This window comes from Xenopus laevis, chromosome 8L (genome assembly GCF_017654675.1).
Source record: "Xenopus laevis strain J_2021 chromosome 8L, Xenopus_laevis_v10.1, whole genome shotgun sequence".
Taxonomy (NCBI): domain Eukaryota; kingdom Metazoa; phylum Chordata; class Amphibia; order Anura; family Pipidae; genus Xenopus; species Xenopus laevis.
Genome location: NC_054385.1, coordinates 123,210,986 through 123,222,326, shown reverse-complemented (window position 1 = coordinate 123,222,326; position 11,341 = coordinate 123,210,986). Strand labels below are relative to the sequence as shown.

General features: G+C 40.3%; 1 protein-coding gene across 1 annotated transcript; it reads right to left on the bottom strand.

Moving 5' to 3' along the window:
- Positions 1-952: 952 nt before the first annotated feature.
- Positions 953-4,542, bottom strand: LOC108699586 (Fc receptor-like protein 4). The gene is made up of 3 exons (XM_018231669.2): positions 4,133-4,542; positions 2,308-2,580; positions 953-1,261 (listed from the first exon to the last, which is right to left on the bottom strand). Exons 1-3 carry the CDS (start codon positions 4,344-4,346, stop codon positions 1,098-1,100), a joined length of 651 nt encoding a protein of 216 aa, XP_018087158.2. The 5' UTR covers positions 4,347-4,542; the 3' UTR covers positions 953-1,097.
- Positions 4,543-11,341: the final 6,799 nt, after the last annotated feature.

The window sequence follows — 11,341 nt, the reverse complement described above, 5'->3', positions numbered from 1 at the left end:
TGATGACTGGCCCCTGATATGGGACAACGCAAAACGAATGGTCACGTGTGCCCGTCAAAAGGAACAGATATACAAAGTATTGACCTGCTGGTATTATACGCCTGTAAGGTCACACAAGTTATTCCCACAACTATCACCTCTGTGCTGGAGGAACTGTAGATCTCATGGGACTATGCTACACACTTTCTGGGACTGCCCAATAATTCAACCGCTATGGAGTGAGGTGGCGCATCTTTTAAGCCAGCTGCTGAAGCGACCCATTGCAATGGATCCCGTAACCCTGGTTCTAGGCAAACCTTTGCCCAGGCTACATAAATGTGGGCAAGCTTTAGTTAATCAGATCCTGACGGCCACTCGTCTAGCGATATCATCTAAATGGAAGAGCACCAAGCCACCGATTCTTACCGAAATACTTAACAGAGTGAACGCAAATCGGGCTTTTGAAATGGGCATAGCCCACATAACCGACAAAATGGATCGGTTCATGAGGATTTGGGACATATGGATATTGAGTTGCTTGGCTACTTCCGCCCCACAGGGTTTCCACCCTCCACCTGTCAGTTAAGCATGGGAAGATCTGGGTTGAGCATGTTACCTCTTTCTTTTGACTGTATTCTCAATCTGATATTCTTATCTTTGTGCGTGCTTATATACTGATGTTGGTTGAATGACTGAAACAGCAGTTATATTGATGTATGACTTATGTGAAGCAAATAAAGAATAAGTTACAAAAAAAAAAAAAAACATTAGAAAGCCTATGGGGACCTTCCCCATAGGCTAACATTGCACTTCGGTAGGTTTTAGGTGGCGAAGTAGGGGGTCGAAGTTTTTTTTAAAGAGACAGTACTTCGACTATGAAATGATCGAATAGTCGAACGATTTTTAGTTCGAATCGTTCTATTCGAAGTCGTAGTCAAAGGTTCGATGGTCGAAGTAGCCAAAAAAATCATTCGAAATTCGAAGTTTTTTTTTTATTCTATTCCTTCACTCGAGCTAAGTAAATGGGCCCCCCAGTGTTGCTTTAGAGCAGGTGGCTGTGACAACACTGGCAGAAATAAATAAATAAATAAATAAATGATTCCATTCAGGGAGTGCAGTTACAAATCAGAGATTTGGAAGTAAAAATAGTCTGTTGTTTCTACAGACGTTGGTTCCATCTGCTGGTGGCTCTTCAAGTGGTGGAAGACAAGACATGAAGCCAGAAGGAATATGAAGGCCGACACCATCAGTCTCACTGTATTCTGTACTGTGTAATTTCTACCTGGATTGGTGAGAAGTGGAAATGCACAATTATCTGCATAGCATGAATGGGCATGCTGCCCTAATAGTGATGTGCGGGCCACAGATTGTTGCCAAAGATCCCAAAAAGTTGTGGAAAAAAACCTGCAACTTTTCCGGGATTTATTATGCATCATAACTGCAACAATTCTGAATTGGAAAATACTCCTGCTAAAACCTGTAGAAATCACATAAAAGTCAACGGCAGGCGTCCCATTTACAACTGGGAGAACATTCTTTGCTTTATGATTTTTTAAGCTTTTCAGATGTTTTTGACACTGAAAAAATTTGCGGTCTTCACGACTTTTCTACGTTTTTTTCCCATTCTTGCGTTTTCAGTTTTGATCTTTTGATAAATGACTGACATTCATGGAAATGAATTTGTGCTTTCAAAAAGCTCTAATTCAGGTATGGGATCCATTATTTGGAAACCCATTATCGAGAACGTTCCATCTCCTTTAGACTTCATTTTATCAAAATAATCAAAATTTTAAAAAATGATTCCCTTTTTCTCTGTAATAATAAAACAGTAGCTTGTACTTGATCCCAACTAAGATATAATTAATCCTTATTGGAAACAAAACCAGCCTATTGGGTTTATTTAATGTTTACATGATTTTCTAGTAGACTTAAGGTATGAAGATAAACGGAATGCGCCTGAAGCAAATCCGAAGCCAGCTAAGCTGACACTATGTCCCCGGACGCTACGAGGGACCCCAGCCTGAGGAAGCGCTATGGCGACCACACTGGCTGAGCCTCCGGCAGAGAGAGCTACAACTATGCCTGAAATCCAGCCCAGAAGGACCAAGTGAGTCACCAAAAAAATTTCCCCTAAGGGAGACACTCGCAAGGAGCTAAAAAAAAAGATGCGTTGGGTAGAGGAGGAGGGATATTTAAGGATTGCTAGGGGACTCGTCTGCACGGGGTTATGGGGGTGGGGCTAACGCGAATGTTAATGCTGACCAGGGAAGGAACATATTGCAAAAAATATATCACTAATACTGTATATATATCAATATGCAATTTTACCTGCAATTTGGATTTTTAACACGTGGCTCATCTTTTTTTCTAGCGTTGGTGTCTTTGCCCCACAAGTATAATCTCCTGAGTCCTCACTCCGAGCTGAGGAAAATTTCCATTCATTTGAATGACTGAAGCCCCTCACCATCTCCCCATTTTTATATAAAGCATACTGTAAGGGGAATGTCTCTGATTTTGGCAGAGAATGGCAGAATATAGACATAGCTGATCCTTCGGGAATCCAATCTGGGCTCACTGTTATATCTGGTTTAGAGAAGAGGTCTACAAGAGAATACACTGATATTAGAAAGGAACCCAACTCCATTGGCTTGAGTGTATCAGATCATATTGATGTAAAAACGTATGAAGGGGCAGATTTATTAAGGTTCAAATGGTACATTAGAATTAAAATTTTCGTTTTTTTTTTGTTGGTGAAAACTCACAAATTTTAATCTAAATTTGAATGTGAGATTTATCACAACTCGACCCTGGAAACTGTTCGAATCTGAATATTCGCCACCTAAAACCTGCCGAGTTCATTTTATATATAACCTCCCATACGAGTTTTGGGTACTTTCTAATTTATTAGAGTTGAAAAAAATTCACATAACTTCGAAATTCGAACTTTGATAAATCTGCCCCAAAGTGTGGTTGTGCAGGGTCATGGCTGGTGTTCAGTTGAAGATGCTCCATCTGTACATCCCTCACCAGCTGGTCCGTACAATCATTTTTATGAATGAAGTTCTTTAGCTGTAGAAACTATCATTTTTTTTTTAATTTCATGATATTAAGAGTTTTATAGTGCTAATATAATGATTTGCAACAGGAGTGTCCCTGCTGTCCTGTCCAACTGGCTGACCTGCCAGAACCTAAGTTAGTAAACTGAAACTAAATATACTGTAAATAATTCACTCTACTATATAAAATTTCATTCCTAGCCCAATAAGTAAATTTTTTTATATGAAATATTGGTGTAGGTGCATCTCAGGTCATTTTGCCTGGTCGTGTGATTTCAGAAAGAGCCAGCACTTAAGGATGGAACTGCTTTCTGGCAGGCTGTTGTTTCTCCTACTCAATGTAACTGAAGGAGTTGCAGTGGCACATGGATTTTTACTATTGAGAGTTGTTCTTATATCTACCAGAGAACTCTCGTTACCTTCCCATTGTTTTGCTGATGTGCTGCTGGGGGGAAGGGAGGGGGTGATATCACTCCAACGTGCAGTACAGCAGCAAAGAGTGACTGAAGTTTATCAGAGCACAAGTCACATGACTGGGGGGCACCTGGGAAATTGACAATATGTCTAGCCCCATGTCAGATTTCAAAATTAAATATAAAAGGTTAGGTTTGGTGCATGAACATGAGTGGATTAATGCAAAGGCTTATCTTGTAGCTTAGGGGCCCAGTGGGATCAGGGGCCTATCTAGCTCTTTTATAATATTATTTCTATTTTCTTTTCCTACATTGCTGAGTCTGTTCCAAGGCACCTGCTGAGAGAAGAAGGCAGACCCAGTGTGAGGAGCTTGGCTGCACATGTGCCTGAATCTATACACATCTGGACCCAGCGGTAGCCTAGAAGGGGGCCAGTGTGGATGTCGCCTAGGGTCCCACCATGTCATTAATCCACCACTGGGCCTGACACCCAAACCCAACTTATCTACTGGTGAGTTCTACGTTCTCTACATCTATGGGATTACAACTCTACCATATTGTGTGTGGCTGGCCAAATGGACAGAGCCGTTAGAAAAGAGCTTAACAGAAGGCTTTGAGCAATGAAATGAAGTTGCTTGGGTGAAATATTTAGCCTGTTGTTACCTTATAAATGACAATTCTTACCCTGTATTTGTATTTGTAACACATGGCTCATCTTTGCCTCGGAAATCATTGTCTTTGCGGCACATGTATAATCTCCGGAGTCCTTCTTCTGAGCCGAGGTGTATTTCCATCCATTGGAATAACTGAATCCCTGCACCAATGCTCCATTCTTATACAGTGCGTACAGTATTGGTACTGATGGTGGAGATGGGATAGAATGACAGGATATGGACATATCAGAGCCTTCCGCAATCCGACCTGCGCTCACCTTTATATCTGGATCTGTGAAAAACTCTACAAAACAATGAGGTTAGTTGAACACTTAAAGGATCAAGTCCAGCTCTAGTCTCTAAATATGGGTTCACTCAGCCTATGTTATCTGCTGGTGTCTCCCCTTGGAGCGGAAGGGTTGATCTGCAACAATTAAAGGAGAAGGAAAGCCATATTTACTTTGGGGTGCCAAAATTTAGACACCCCAAGTGATCGCATTTACTTACCTGACACCCAGGGTCAGTGCACCTATGAGAAAACTGCACCGGTCTGGGGGTTCTTCTAGTGAGCACCATGGAGCGATCCTCTTCCCACTTCTTTTTTCTTCAAATTTCCCAGAGCGAAATAGACAACTTCTTCATTAAAGTTCAGCTTCTCGATCTCTATTGCGCATGCGCTCCCGTGAGAAGAAAGAAGAAGAACAAAGAGGATCACTCCGTGGTGCTCGTTGGAATAACCTCGGACTGGTGCCGTTTTTTGCTGATAGGTAAGTAAATACAATCACTTGGAGGTGCCTAACTTTTGGCATTATGTGGCAGGGAGTCTTGGATAGGGGGACGCGACTTCTGCTACATTGCTTCAGTGGTACAGGCAGTCAGGAGGAGCAGTGCAGGGAATAGAAGCCTGCATCTTTAAATGACAAATACTTTTAAAATCATTGAAATTTATAGAATGTATATTGGAAAGTTCTTTAGCACTACATTGCCTCTCATTATTACAAAATGTTATATTTGGTTTATATTAGATCAAGGATTAGATGAGGAAGCTGAGAGGGCTGGTTTCTGTATTCTCTGAAGCCTTCGCAGCTGTGACATTTTCTGAAGATTTTATAAGAAAACTGGCTCTTCATTGCAAACTCCACCTAGTGGCAGACTGCAGAGTTTGATAAATATTTTTAAAAATGGAAATGGATTGTCAACTGGTAATAGTACAGGTATGGGACCTGTTATCCAGAATTTTGGGGACCTGGGAGTTTCCCAGATAATGGATAATGGATCTTCATACCTTAATTCTACTATAGTGATGGGCGAATTTGTGGTGTTTTGCTTCGCCGAAAAATTTGCGAATTTCCTGCTAAATGTGCAAAATGGCAAAAAATTTGCAAAACAGTGTTTTTTTGGACGCCAGCATCTGTTTTTGGCAAAATTGCGCCAGCCAGGTGAATCTTGGGAATTCGCAGCGGATTCACACCAGCCTAATAAAATCGCCCATCACTAGTCTACTAGAAAATCATATAAACATTAAATAAAGCCAATAGGCTGGTTCTGCTTCCAATAAGGATTAATTATATCTTAGTTGGGATCAAGTACAAGCTACTGTTTTATTATTACAGAGAAAAGGGAAATCATTTTTTGAAATGTGGAATATGGCAGTTGGCCTTTCTGTAATTCGGAGCTTTCTGGACAATGGGTTTCCAGATAACGGGTCCCATACCTGTATAAGGTATAAGGTAATTTTCCCAACTTTTCTGCATGCAGAGCAGATGGTTCATTCTTCCTGCTGCTTAGAATGGATCTATAAGTTAACAAATATGTATAAACAGAAAGAGGGAATGGAATAGTCGTGAACTCACCCGTCTGTCCCATTATTGCTGCTGCAGAGGAGAATAAAGAAAGTATTAAATATAATCCATGTCCTGTAGTTGGATGACAAGGTAAGGCAATGCTATAACATGTTCATTTTCCAGCATAAAAATTCAGGACATTTAAGGTGCCCCCCATGTTGATTTTTACATGTAAAGTACTTGTAATGTAATAAAAAATAGAATATTAAATACTAAGTGGAAAACGCATTAAAATTATAAGCCACATTCTTTCTGTCTTCTAGTTACCCTTTCCTAGACACATGGCTGTTCATAACATTATCAGTTCTCCTGTACAGTTCTTATTCTGGCCACCCTTCCTTCCCCACCACCCCTAGGGGCAGATTTACTAAAGGGCGCAGTGACTAATGCTGGCAACGATTTTCCAGCGTTACCGCTTTCAGGCACTTTGCCGATTTACTAACGGGTGCAGGCGGAACTTCACTAGCGAAAGAGACAGACGTCTTTGGTCATTCGCACTCTATCACCAGCCAAATTTTCGCTCTGGCGAATGGACATTACTCCACAAATTCACTAATATGCGGATTTTACTGAACGTTACCTCTTGCGCCAGACTTGCCTTCACCACCTCAGACCAGGCGAAGTGCAATAGAGTAGATAGGACTTCCTCAAAAAAAAGTTGAACATTTTTCTAAGTCCCAAAAAACAGTGGGTATCCGGCTTCCCCCCTACATTTCCTAACATATGGCACATAAACTATACACTGGGCTCATGTGTAGGGCAATATAACAACTCTATTTTATTTTATTAATGTTTCCCTGGGCTTGTGTAATGTAATGTATTTGCTGCAACATATACGTCCATTGTACTTTAACTTCCCGCCGTATGCAAATTAGCGCAAAATAATGAATATTTTACAGATTTTGGGGTGTGGGTCCTTTGATATACAATAGTATATATATATATATATATATATATATATATATATATATATATATATATATATATATATATATATATATATATATATATATATATATAGGGGCAAATTCACTAAAGTGCGAATCGCCCAACGCTAGCGCAGATTCGCCAGCGTGATGTAATTTAGTTACTTTGCCGATTTACTAATGGGTGCTGGCGTAAATTCACTAGCGAAGTGGACCTACTCTAGTGCTACTTCGCACCCTTACACCAGACGAAGTTGCGCTATGGCGAAGGGACGTAACTACGCTAATTCACTAACTTGCGCATTTTACTGAAAGTTACCTCTTGCGCCAGACTTGCCTTCGCCACCTCAGACCAGGCGAAGTGCAATAGAGTAGATAGGGAGGGATTGCTTCAAAAAAAGTTGACATTTTTTCTAAGTCCCAAAAAATGCTGGCGTCTTTTTCTTTTTTAAGGTACCCTCCTTCTCCCCTACATTTCCTAACATATGGCACATAAACTATCCACTGGGCACATGTATAGGGCAATATAACAAATCTATTTTATCTTATGAAGCTTTCCCAGGCTTGTGTAGTGTAATGTATTTGCTGTTACATATACATCCATTTTACTTTAACTTGGCGCCGTATGCAAATCAGGCATCACTAGCGTAACTTCACTTTCCTTGACGAATTAACGCTAGCGCAACTTCGATACCGTTCGCCTCCCTGAGCGCAACTTCAGATTTTAGTGAATTAGTGGCGCCCTGACGAAACTTCACTTGGCGAAGTGCTGCGAAGTGTGGCTAGTGCAACTCCGCAGGTTAGTGAATTTGCCCCAGAGTGTATACAATGCTGGACCCTGGAGATTTTTTGCAGCTTACAGTTTGGTGCCTGATACTGAAGAAGGTCACTTGGCTTGTACAAAGCTACAAGAAGTTAAGTGGCAACGCAGGGAGACATAATGTATGTGGGTTTTAAAAAATCTTTCATAGGGAATGTCATGTTTCAGCCATTTAGGTTATCTAAGCAGTTTTTTCACCTTCTTCATTTGGAGAAGACGTCAGAACAATAAATCACTGGGTTGGCATTACCTACGTGCCAGTCTGCCAGCCATATTGTTATTGGTATTTCTAAAACCTGGTTGACCTATTAATGAGTTGGGGGAGTCCAAACTGCCAGTCCATATAGGGTCTCAATAGCTCTAGGATTTTGCCCCAGTTCCCAATGTGTATTTAATAAATGTTTGACTTTTTATATACAGTATAATAGTTTCCAGGATACCTTCTTTTGAGTTATTATGACTTATAAACAGTTATTTTGACTGGAAAGGTTGTCTACTCCTCTTGCGTCAGTGTCCTTGCCTTCTTGTAATTCATAACCACTTCCTTATTAAAGCTTCTCCCATTTCTGGCATGGGGCACGTGAAAAAAAAGGAAGTAGACCATAAAAATATTTTTATATTTTATTATATCAGTTCAAGGGCCCTTGTGAGGTCCAACGTTTGGCCATAAAAAAGTTTTAGCTCATAACCCACTTGCATAGAACAATTTTAGTGAATCAGTCATTTAGCCATAGTTCAAAGAACATCTCGGACAGCAAATAACATTTTATTTATACCTTATTGACCTTTAAACTGGGCTTTGTGATGTTCCCCAGGCAACAAGATCCACCATGCCCCTTCTGTGTGACCCTCATGCCTGGAACTTGGCAAAAATATTCAAAATGTAGCGCATGTGACTCCAACAATCCATGTCTTGGTGCAAAATTTAAAATGAAAGGAAACCAAAGGCTCAAGTTCAGTCTTCCAAGGTGGCCGTGGCCACTACGTCACTAAATCCTGACTACGAGGATATTTTAACCATTGGATACCTAGTTTTCAATTCAAATGGTAATCCTGCCTGTTCTACAGCGTCAGCTTTATTTTAAGTCCCAACTCCAACTCTACAGTCTGTGAAATGGTGAATTTAAACATATGGAGCCGCATACACTCATTTATATGTAGTTGGGGAGCTTACCCCTATTATTGTATCACCAATGTATCAACGTTTCGAGGGGGTACCACCCTCCCTTCGTCCTGACTTAAACTTATAAATGTACAGCAATGCTGCCCAAGACGTGCCATGCCACAGGCCAGTTGCTTGTTATTTACCATGTTTGCCAATCTGATTGATATAAAAAAAAGATATGATACAAATGAATCTATAGGGATCCTGGACATACTTGGTGCCATATTTTTAGGGCACCCAGTTGGATAGTCCTTCTACAGAAAAAATGACCGTATTTGTCCTAAAGTTGATCCACAAACAACCCTTCAGCTGTTTAACTGCAATCCCATATTCATCAACCCATCATGCCATATCCAAATTAGTGGCATACTTTTGATTCCATTTCCCCCATCACCTTTTTATTAACTGCCCACAAATATTAGAGAAATTGTTGGCAAAAACAAAATGCTTGAAAGCTGGCAAATTCTAAAACAAAACTGGTCCTTGATAACTTTCTAAATGGGAAAAGGGGTATTTCTTATGTAAAGGGTAAGATTTGACGAACTACTGTAAAAAAAAAGCTCAGTGTACTTACATAATAGGATGGGTAACACCAGCAGGGACTGGTTGAGGGTGCAACAGGCTGGCATTGTGACTGCAGAACAAATTGACTGATGTATCTACTGTACGTATATTTAAACGTTAAAGCTAATTTTTGTTTCCTGTTTTTGAAACCCAACATCCTTTAACAAACTCTTTAACTTGCTTTAGCAAGACTGACACTACCTCATTTTGAGCTGGAAAACCCAAAAAATCAGGAGAAATGTTCTACTATATCTACTATAGCCTCTTGTCCCTTTACAGATCTTCTCAATTACCCAATATTATATGCATTCAGCAAACATTTAGTCTCTGTGGTCAACATTGTTTATCCTAAATAGTCCCACTCTTGGATCTCAGGCCACAATTTCCATCCTCTGTAACAGTAGCTGATTTTTGGTGGGAGACATTGTAATAAAGTCTCATCATTTAATAAACTAGCTAATACTTATTGATGAGTTTCCCGCATCCCCACCAAGAGAACAGAAGCAATACTTATTGTTAATTGTGATACTTTCCAATCGCATTTCCATTTTTTGACTTAATTTGCTTCTCCATACGTTTCTTTAAAGATCACTATGAATAACCTGTATCTAATAATTTATTCTAAGTCTTGTGCTCTGTTTTTGTATTGTTTCACATCAGAGCAGTAATTCATTCAGAGTGCCCTATATAATATTAATGTACATGTAAAGTTAGCCCTTACACTTATACACCTTGGTTATGTTTTCTACATTAATTTGTTACTTAATTGATTGGCTACTTGTGTTATCGCCCGCACAAAATCCAAACATATACTCGAGTATAAGCCGAGTTTTTCAGCCCCCGAAACATGCTGAAAAACTCTACCTCGGCTTATACTCGGGTCAAGCGCAAAAACGGCGTCCAAGAATAATCTCCAAGAATATTCGCCGGCAACCAATAATGGTCGCCAGCATCCAAAAATGAGACACCGGCACCTCCAATGGGAGCAGAAACCCTCAATTTTTTGATTGAAGCTTACCAGAAGCTGCTGCATTTCTCACCCTAGGCTTATACTCGAGTCAATAAGCTTTCCCAGTTTTTGGAGGTAAAATTAGGTACCTCGGCTTATACTCGGGACGGCTTATACTCAAGTATATACGGTATATGTTTATGCCAAACATCATTTAGTTTCTCAGTGTTAACACTGAAGATTGACCTTTGGGAAATTTAAAAAACAAATTATCTCCTGCATTTCCCCAGTGCTTCAAACCAATGTGGATGCTGCCGAATGGCATTTTTACCCTAAAATCCTGCTGCCCTAGGCCCAGGCCTGGCCTAAATGACTAACAGGGTACAGTATTTCCTGGGTGAAATGACTCTGTATCTCTGAATATTTGTGATTTGTATCTCATTATTGGAAATGCTTTTTATGCAAGTCTTTCTCCATTAAGCACTTTCTGTTTGATATGTGGCTTTCATCTTCCTCTTTCTCTAAGAAACCTGAGTCTATGGAAAAAGGGGAATACAAAGTCGCCATATGTGCCCATATGGAAATAGATACAGTTCTAATTCTTTAAGAGGTAGGATTACAGATTAGAACCTGGAAACCCACAGGAATTGGGTAAGGAACACAGGAACTGGGACAGAAACAAGGCAAGGACTCAGGAGCCAGGCAGGTAAATGCGGAGTCCAATATACATGCCAGAGGCCAGGGCACGTGTCCAGCACAAGTAGAGTTCACTATACAAGCTAAATGTCAGAACCATGGAATCCACAGGAATTGGGTAAGGAAAAGAAGAACCTGGACTAGGAGCAAGGCAGGGTAGGGAGTGAAGAAGAATTTAGAAATAACCAGCTGGCCCCATGGTGTATCTAGCACAGAGCAAACCCTGGGGGTTCCTGACAGTGTTGGTTGCTGCAAGTACATAACAGGTAGGAATGG

Excerpts from the sequence above, each read along its gene's own strand:
- LOC108699586 (XM_018231669.2), bottom strand. The coding sequence starts at position 4,346 with ATGTCCATATCCTGTCATTCTATCCCATCTCCACCATCAGTACCAATA. Across the intron at positions 2,581-4,132 it reads GTTACAAATACAAATACAGG|ACCTCTTCTCTAAACCAGAT; the intron begins GTAAGAATTGTC and ends ATTCTCTTGTAG. Across the intron at positions 1,262-2,307 it reads GTTAAAAATCCAAATTGCAG|GTAGAAATTACACAGTACAG; the intron begins GTAAAATTGCAT and ends TCACCAATCCAG.